Genomic DNA, 9,068 nt, shown 5'->3' with positions numbered 1-9,068 from the left:
ACAGACTAGAACAGGAGCTGCAGTAAGTACTCTTGTCCTGTTTTGTAGAAGAGCAAAGGGAAGGCTACATCCAAGCAAGACTAATCTTTTGAAAAGATTGCGTAACTAAAACTTGCCATATTATGGAGGAGGAAGGATTTGAGTCTTTAATAATAGCCAAAAAAAGCTACTACCTCTTGGGGAAGAGCTCAGGGTCTGTCTTTCCTGTACCATATTGCCCCCGCTCTTCAGAGCTGCTCTGTTTTTGATGTTACCAGTTGAACTCCCAGGATTGCAGTTTTGTTCCAACAACACAGTTACTGCTTGTGACGCTGAGCCTTTAAAAAATGGCCAATAATGGGAACATAATGTCATTGCTTAAAAAGGGGGGGGCAAGACAGGTATGTGGTAATTTAAATCCACAAAGGCAAATAACAAAAAATTAGTGCTTTATTTTTTGTTAGAGCATTTCTACCATAGATATGAAGATGAGAAATTATTTAAGACTGAGAGAACTAGTTTTGGCTGTAAATTGTCAGGTTTAGTGTTTACTCTTTAAGAGTAAAATTTAAGATTACTACTAGGACAAAAAAACAGTTCCCACAGCTCCTGCCTTCCTTGGGTATATGTTGTATATTCAAGTAAGAAAAAGACTCTGAATTCTGGTTGAAGAGTGAGATTTGAACTTCTGCCTAATTTTAAGGGACATCTCATCAGCAGCACATGGTCACGAACCCCAGCCCTCTGAATGCTTACTGCAACAAAGAGCAAAACCAAGAGCACCAGGGAAGGAGTCCAACTGCTAAGGAGTCATTGAACACAAGGTTACCACCTCGAGTAAGGAAACACCAGCCTAGCTGGAGAGCAGGTTCCAGTTTCATACAGGGTAATCTGTTACTTTGTGGTGTAATAGGCACCTCTGCCTCCAGCCCCACCGCTTTGGATGAGAGAGAAAATATCTTTTGTGCACTTTGCTTGACACTTCTTTTTAGGTAGCAGAAGCAGTTATACCAGGTGATGAGATTTTAACCCATTTAAAAGTCTAAAATAGTGCTAAAAAAGAATAAATAGTAAGCTACCTTTAAAAATGTGAAGCAAATATCTTGAAGGACTAATGCCTGATTTCTCTTAAACCTATGGTGACTAAGGGGAAAAAAAAATTACATGGCTGTAGTTGTAAGATGTTAAAGACATTTTTGTTACTGCTGCCAGTTAACTGGTAAGAATTATAATTTGCTCACACAAAGGCTAGTTATTTTAAAATATTTCTTTAAAATAGTGTTTATTACTTAAACTATGTGTGCACTACAGTGTTAAGCTGGAGCCCCAAGTGTGTGAGACCTACCCCTAAACCAATGATTTATCTCAACAAGTTAAATTTGTTATTTCCTTAATGGAAGCTTAAGCACAGATAAATGTTTGGCTGGCTAGGGGTCTTATTGATGCTGTGCTGTGAAGAACTAAAAATAAACTGTTCTAACTAAAAATAAAGGGTTCTTAGAGAAAACTGTGTTAAGCACCTTGTAAAGAAATACTGCAGTAAAGCACAAGCACAGCAGCTCAAGCACAGACCCAGCCTGGAGAAACTTGCTGTGGTAGTGGAAATTTGCTTATTGATTGCCTGGCAAACCTTTACCCACTCGTTTGAGGAGAAATTTCAGTTTCTTTTCCCCAAATCCCATTCTTTTCCACCCCCAGTACCTACACCTCACTCCTCTCCTGCTTGCCTTCATTGTCAGACAGATTTCTCTCTGTTGCTGCACTTGATTCCATTGCTGTGAGACTTCTGAAAAGAGCTGAGCAGGATTAAAAATGTGCTCTAACCTAGCCTGGAACTAGTAAGAGAGAAGGGGGAAAAAAAACAGGATCTCAAGAGGATGTGGTTCTTGGTTTTACACTGGGATAGAAACATTAACTAAAGAACATCTCCAGAAATCCATATTCCAGATAAAATGTGTAATTATCCATCTGTGTCTGTTCCAGCCATCTCAGCTCACATTTATACTGGGATGATCCTACCAGCCAGCCAAAAAGCTCTCTTGGGATCCCATAGTAAGCAAACAGGAGTTAACCTGTTCAGCCACAAGTAGTTACTTTAAAATGCAAAGTTTTCCAGTTGCAAAGTTTTACAAACAATTTTACTCATGCAGTGTTTGCATAATACAGTTAAGTGTAATTAAACAAATACTTTCTATAAGTAAATCATGATTAACATCATTAGAGCTTATGTACTGGGATAGAATACACCTGATCACTGTATTCAGGATTCTTGTAAACAAGAATTCCTTATCACTTGTAAACATGTATTTTGGTGTGTATCACCAACTAAAATATAAATTGTTAGAAGCTCTCATTAAGAAAAAGCAAACAGTCTCCATTCTAATCCATGAAACTACTGCATTTTAGAAAGATCAGTCACCTCCATGTTAAATAACTTTGAAACAATCACCTTAATTAGCCTTCATTTTCATAATTACTCAAAGATTGTGGAGATTAATTTTGCAAAGAGAAAAAATAATCAACTGACTAGAAAAATTATTCACAAAGCACCAGCAGAGTTTGTTGGTTGTTTTGTGTGTGTGTTTGTGGTTTTTTGTGGGTTTTTTTGTTGGTTTTTCTTTTTAATAAAGGCTAATTAAGCAGTTAATGCTCTAATACAAACAATCAGGAATTGATTTCTAAATTATTTTGCTACACACCCCAGTTTCTTATCCTCCATAGCTACCGTTTTGTTAGCTTCAGGGGAAAAATTATGCCAGTCCACTCCCAAATGGCCACTTCGGTACAGGAATGCAAAGAGATTTAAAAAAAATCTTTTACAGTTGCAGGTTTTTAATCAAAGTGTATAAAATTTAAGTCTAGAAAAATAAGTCTAGATTGTATACAGTTACTCTGCTTGGAGACTGAAGAGGACAGTGCACTCAGATGGCACAGGCATGCTGAAAAACGAAGAGAGTATTCCTTAAAACTGTAGGTTTTGTTTGTTGGGTTTTTTCTCACACTTTTTAGCCCAAACAGATGCAAGAAGTATCATTAGGTGGGCAGTCTAATTGCTGGCCAGGGACTGATGGATGGGTGGCTGGAAGCAGCGCACATGTTCCACGGGTGTGCTCTCTCCATCGCCGGACTTCAGATACTTGTCCAAAATAGCAATTATTTCATCATTCAGAATCTGGAATTTGCGAATTCTCTCAACCATTTTCTTCAAAGGCTTCAAATATCAAAACAAAAACACAGAAAGAAAAAGAAACACAGGAGTTAGCTTTGGAGATAAAAAGTTTTAGACAAAAATGTCACTTTCTCCCAGCAGTGTTATGAATGTCTCCCTTACACTTCTAATCCAGCACCAATCCAAGGTGCATTTTAGGTTTTGACAGGCCTGCTTTCTGTACAAAAAAAGGGCAATTTACAGCAAGCTTGTCATAACCCAAATGCACATACACGAGATGAGAAGCATTAAGAAAATCCCACTTCTTCAGGATATCAGAATTCACACTGACCAGTCTTCCCATTCCAGTAGTAATGCCTTTACCTTTCATTCCTAAATACCCTTGTGCAATTGTTACATCTGCACCGCATCTGAGTACAGACAGCTCTGACTGATGTCTTTATTCCTATAGCAGATAGAGAATGGATGTTTCCAACTCACCACATTCTTTATAACCTCATCTTTGCCATCATGCTTCTGGACTTTCAACAGGTGGTAGCAGAAGTCCAACACATCAAAGCGCCGCTGTTGTCCCAAGAGCACGATGATCATACAGCCCGCCCAGTGCAGGCCGTCCCCAAAGCACTGCCTGAGACAGGAAACACACTGCATGAAGCACATTTCACCTACAGCTTGCCCAGTAACCAGCTATTATACAGAACTACATCTACACCACTCTAGAATGTCAGGCATTGATCCAGAAAATACAGCAAAATCTCTAGTAAATAAGGTTTATGAATATGATGGAGGGGTTGGAGTGCCTTACAAGGAAGGGTTGAGTGAGATGAAACTTTAGCCTGAGGAGTAGAAGACTGAGAGAGATCAATATCTATAAATATCTAAAGGGTGGGTAGAAAGAGGATGGAGCAGACTCTTCAGTAGAGCCCAGCGACAGGAAAAAGGCCCCCCTGCTCCCATTTTACACAACATAAAGAGTTACTCCAAAAATACTGAGTCCAGCAGCTTTACATTTCATTTGTGAAGGAAACAACACTTTCAAAGAAAACCAGGTGGGAGTTCCACACTGCTCTGCTCCTTTGTGCTGCAGGCATGAAAGGAAGAACTGTGCTATGCTGTTGCCTCCATACTTGCTCAATGAAAAGCACAAAATCATGGGACTGTTCTTAAAGGAAAAGACCTTTCAGATAATTGGATAGGGCTTTGAGCAGCCTGGTCTGGTGAGAGTTGTTCCTGCCCATGCAGGGAGATTGTAACTAGATGATCTTTAAGGTCCCTTACAACCCAAACTATTCTTTGATTCTATGATCATCAAGTCCAACCATTATCTAACTCCACTGAGCCTAATGCTAGACCATATTCCTAAGTAGCACATTAACATCTTTTAAACATCTCCAGGGAGGGTGATTCAGTGGCTTCCCTGGGCAGCCTGTTCCAAGTGTTTGATAACCCTTTCAAGTGAAGAAGCTTTGTGTAATATCCAGCCTAAGCACATTACAGATCAGAAGTTTTGCAAAATAAGGATATTAGCAAAATTAACGAGCCCAAGAACTAACTAGTCCCTGGTTAACTTGTGTTAACTTCCAAATGCTTATTCTTGCTCTTAATCAGAGAAGAAAATACTTTTTAGAAATAAATGCGCAAATGTTCAGCATTTTTATTCAACTTCAGTACCCATAAGGGGTCTGACTACTATTGAAAGACGTGTGCCAGGGCCTGTTTGTCATGGGATCATTCATTACACAGTGGCCACACTTAAAAAAATAGAGGGTTACTTTTGTTAAAGATACAATAACATCTGTGTTCGTGGACTATGAGCCCTTCCCAGTGACTGCAGCAGCCCTTCCCAGTGCCTGCAGCAGCCCTTCCCCTTGTTTTCCCCCTACACTCTTGGAGATGGGAGAACAAACCCCTCCATTCTGGGCCCCCCTGCCAGTTCCAGGGAGGAGAAGCCAAGCGCTGCTGGCCGCAGGGATAGGGCTGGCAGCTGGCAGTACGTACTCCACGGTGAACTCGTGCGTTCCCACGGGGATGCAGTAGACAAACTGCATGGCGCTCCAGAGGCGATGGAATTCCACACACTCGTCCACATGCATCACCCCATTGCTGGGCAGGGGCCCGCGCCAGATGGGATCATCCAGGAAGGAGCGGATCCTCGTCAGGATAACTTCAAACATGGAGAGGCCGCAGCAGAGGCGTTCTTTGGTCAGCAAGTCCCCTTCCCTGGCAATGGCTATTTGCTGATGTGGGAGAGAAGGGAAGAGCACAGCCTGGTAAAAGCCACTTGACACCGAGACTTTATGTAAAATAATAAAACCCAACAGCACCATGTTTTTGCAGTTTTACTTGGTTTATTCCAGGAGATCCTCCTCCTGGCTTGAGGTGAGGTCAGAGGCCACCAACCTGGGATTCAGTTCAGCAGAATAAACATTCAGAGAAAATTGTAAAAGCCTCTTCCAGCAGCCAGGCAACTGCTGTAGTAACACAGACTACAGGAATGCTAATCCTGGACTAGTCCCAGGGAAGGTTAAAGAAGTCGTGTCCTGAGTGGAGGCAGAAAGCAGAACCAGAGTTCAGTGCTCTGCTGCTAATACAGGCAGCAGCTCCTGCTCCTCTGCCTGTCTTTCGGCTGCTGCAGTTAGAGAGGGGAAGCTCCAAAGACAGCACAAACAGGCTTAGGCAAAACCCACAAATGGCAACCCTGGTCAGGGTTCGTCCCAGCTTGTGGCACCACATTGCTACAGTGCAGCAGCACTTACCAAGCTGCAGCACACAGCATCATAAAAGCTTCAGAGCCCTCTGCTCTTAGTTTCTACTATTCCTATCTCAACCACTTGTAAGCTGCTGCACTTAGAAGGGAATTGATGTACCCCTCACACTGAGAGAAAACTGCTGAAGCTGCAAAAACAGTTCAAGAATTTTCTCTTTGGTCATTCCGTTTCCAGGAAAGTTCAGTTCAGCTGAGCTCATTTTCCAAGAGTTGAGAGCAGAACAATTGTTTTAAAATATACACGTGTGCAAAAGAAAAGTGATTGGTTTTGGTGGAATTTGCACTGGGACCTCTCAGGATGACCCTTATACCAACAGGGTATCACAGGGCAACATACATGCAAATTAGCATTTTCTCCAAAACGTGTCCATTCCACCCCAGCCTCAAATGTTTTAAACTTCTGAGCTTTAACAGCTGTACCAACTCCACAGATATGAAAAAAAAAATAATAAATCCTGTTGTGTGAACAAGCTGAATGTTGAGGCTGAGGTTCTGACACAGCTATCAAAGCATGTGAAAGAACAGGCTTTCTAGTGCTCAGAAACTTCTTCAGCTGCCTCTGAAAGAAATGAGAGATTACCTGGGGTGTGCCTAGTCTTTCAATGAGTGGAACCAAATGCAATGGTGCATATTTTGATTCTAGTCTCTTCATTTTAGCATCGAGTCTTTCACCTTCTGAAATGAAAAGAAAAAAAAAGAAAAAAAAACAGGACTAATGAATAGTAATTAACAAAGAAAATTCTTATTTTCACACAATCTTTATCCAGTGCAGATACCCATGTTATTTGTATGGGTAGTTTCGGTCCTAAATACCTGATTAGTCTTCAATGTAATTTTAGAAAAATATTTATTTTTAAATACTGCATTGCATGTGCAAACAAAAGCATCTGTAGTAGGATGCATTTCAGTAATTAACTTAATTTGAGAAAGAATCTAGGGCTCTACTATGCTGATGATGATATATTTGACTCCCATTTCTACTAAGCCAAGTAAATCATCCTCATCATACATAAAATGATTGACTTCAGAAGGTGCAGTATAATCAGGGTGGAATCTCATGTATAGCAAAACTTAAAAAGCAGTTGGCATACCCTCATCACTGGCAAGTAGGAAATGTTCTCTGGCAAATGGGAAAATACTGTTTACAATGGTCTGGGTAGTTTTATGTAGAGATTCAAGTACCTATGGTGAGTCTGGAAATATTTTCAAAGACTTTTAGCTGATGGGATTTTTCTCTGAGCTGTGGCAGCAAGAAATGGGGAGGAAAGGAGACAAAGGAGTAACACAGAAAGAAGAGAAGCATGAGGGGAAAAATAACTCTCTTTCTGATGCTGAAGGGTGAGGAAAGCCAATATCAGAGGAAGCAAACCTGCAAACATTCACCACTGCATGCCCAGTTTAATAAAAAGGCATGTGAAAGGACTACTGGGACCAGGGACCACTTGTGTTTACTTACTATGCTGACAGACTGCCTATATACCCTGTTAGATCAATATATACATATATTTATAGGTACATATGCCTATTATATCTTGACTGAATTGACAATCATATAAGCTAAACAGCCCTTCTGGAAATGCCTCTGGCCAATTCCACATAGAGAGGTAATACCACCCTGGGTATCCATCCCACTCGTCACAGTATTCCCTCTCTTCCTCTTGTACTTTGCACAGAGCCTCACCACGAAGCACACATTATTCAGCCAGGCAAACATGCCTGAATCTGTTGCCTCTCTGTCATAATTAACAGTGGTGTCATAAAGGATGGCTGGGGGACAGGCGCTGAGAGCACAGCAAGAGAAGTGGAAAGCATAACCCTAGGAAGGTGTTTGCACTTCGCCCATTACCTTTGACGTGAACTCTGGGCAGGATATTTTGGAAGGGCGCCGCGTGCAGCAGGTCACACACCTCCTCTAGGGACTGGAACAGAAAGGAAATGAAAGGCATTTAGGACTGAAGAATCCTCAGTCCACATCAAATCCCCAAAACAGGTTTCCAAAACATGCTGTCACCATCGCAGGAACACCAGAGGGCAGCCAGCCACTGCCACCACCGCAGAGACGCTGCCTGCTCGCTCTCCTCACTGGATCGCTCCCAAAGATCATTTGATTTTACCAGGTTACCTTGGATTCCCAAGTAAACTCCAGCAGCTCTCCTCCCACGCTCAGCTGGCAGTTTGTAAAGGACAGGGTATTTATTAAAAAGACTAATTCAGAGTGAGTAATTTCAGTGTGAAAGTGACAGACAGCTCCTGCACAGAGCCCTGAATAAGCTAACTCTCTGCTTGGTTATTTTTAACCAATGCTATTCCTGCAACCCCTTATCCTGCTGGGGGCATCTCATCCTGCTGGGGGCATTTCTCAGACAGGCAGACAGACATATGACAGCAGCAGTGAACCACCTCTCAAGAACATCTTTAGGGATGGGGGGAAATATTCTTGACTGCTGTATGCAGGTACAGAGAAGATGCAGAGATGACCAGAAGCAGATGTGTGACTTTGCTAAGCCTCTCTCCTGACTTTTGGAGCAAAGGCCCTGCTTATTTGTAGTCCCTCAGTGCTAGAAGAGATGTTCATCAGCCACACTCTCAGCCAGGGCAGGGTACTGGAGGTTAATACACCTTTCCCACATCTAGTTCTTTATGTCTGGATTTGATGCTCTTCACTTCAGGGTATTTTCCAAACTCAATGCTTCTTTGATTCTATGTCAAAACCACAACAATTCATGTCCTACGTAGTCAAAATTAACAAGACCCACCCATTAGCAGAGATGCCCTACAGACCTACTTTCTGCACCAGGGTAAAGTCCAGCTAAGTTATGAAAGATGACCGCAATGGAAAAATACTGAAATTCGTGACAGGACATCAGAGCACCAAGGAGGCCAAAACCAAGAGGGGCAGCAAGCTGGGGTATAAAACTAGAAAATGTCACTGAGGTGGTGTCCCAAAAAACATACCTCCAGCACTCATGTTACTTCTGTACACCCTCAAGCAGTGAGGGCCTCCACCTGCCTGGCTTTCCACTTTCCAAATCCACTGTGGATTTCCACAATCCACTAGAGTGGATTGTTTAGCCTGAATCCAAAGTGATCCAGTTTCTCACTTTGTTTCAGCTACCCATTACTCAGTATGGGTTTCCTGCTTGTCACCTGTCC

The 9,068-nt window shown here is 42.0% G+C and overlaps 1 protein-coding gene across 6 annotated transcripts in view; it reads right to left on the bottom strand.

The window, feature by feature from the left end:
• Positions 1 to 2,799: 2,799 nt before the first annotated feature.
• CYFIP1 (cytoplasmic FMR1 interacting protein 1) overlaps positions 2,800 to 9,068 on the bottom strand; it is a 76,309-nt gene continuing 70,040 nt past the window's right edge. For 5 of the 6 annotated variants that reach the window (XM_030469029.1, XM_030469024.1, XM_030469028.1 and 2 more), the window contains 5 exons: positions 7,762 to 7,834; positions 6,496 to 6,590; positions 5,147 to 5,385; positions 3,629 to 3,776; positions 2,800 to 3,190 (listed from right to left, as the gene is read on the bottom strand). In XM_030469029.1, the coding sequence (XP_030324889.1) occupies positions 3,026 to 3,190; positions 3,629 to 3,776; positions 5,147 to 5,385; positions 6,496 to 6,590; positions 7,762 to 7,834 (720 nt within the window). In that variant the 3' untranslated portion in view covers positions 2,800 to 3,025. The remainder of the gene's footprint in view (positions 3,191 to 3,628; positions 3,777 to 5,146; positions 5,386 to 6,495; positions 6,591 to 7,761; positions 7,835 to 9,068) is intronic. The other variant, XM_030469026.1, reaches the window with a different exon arrangement.

This window comes from Calypte anna, chromosome 1, assembly GCF_003957555.1.
Source record: "Calypte anna isolate BGI_N300 chromosome 1, bCalAnn1_v1.p, whole genome shotgun sequence".
Lineage (NCBI taxonomy): Eukaryota > Metazoa > Chordata > Aves > Apodiformes > Trochilidae > Calypte > Calypte anna.
Note: the sequence above shows the minus strand (reverse complement) of the source record. Positions and strands in the feature narration are given on the sequence as shown.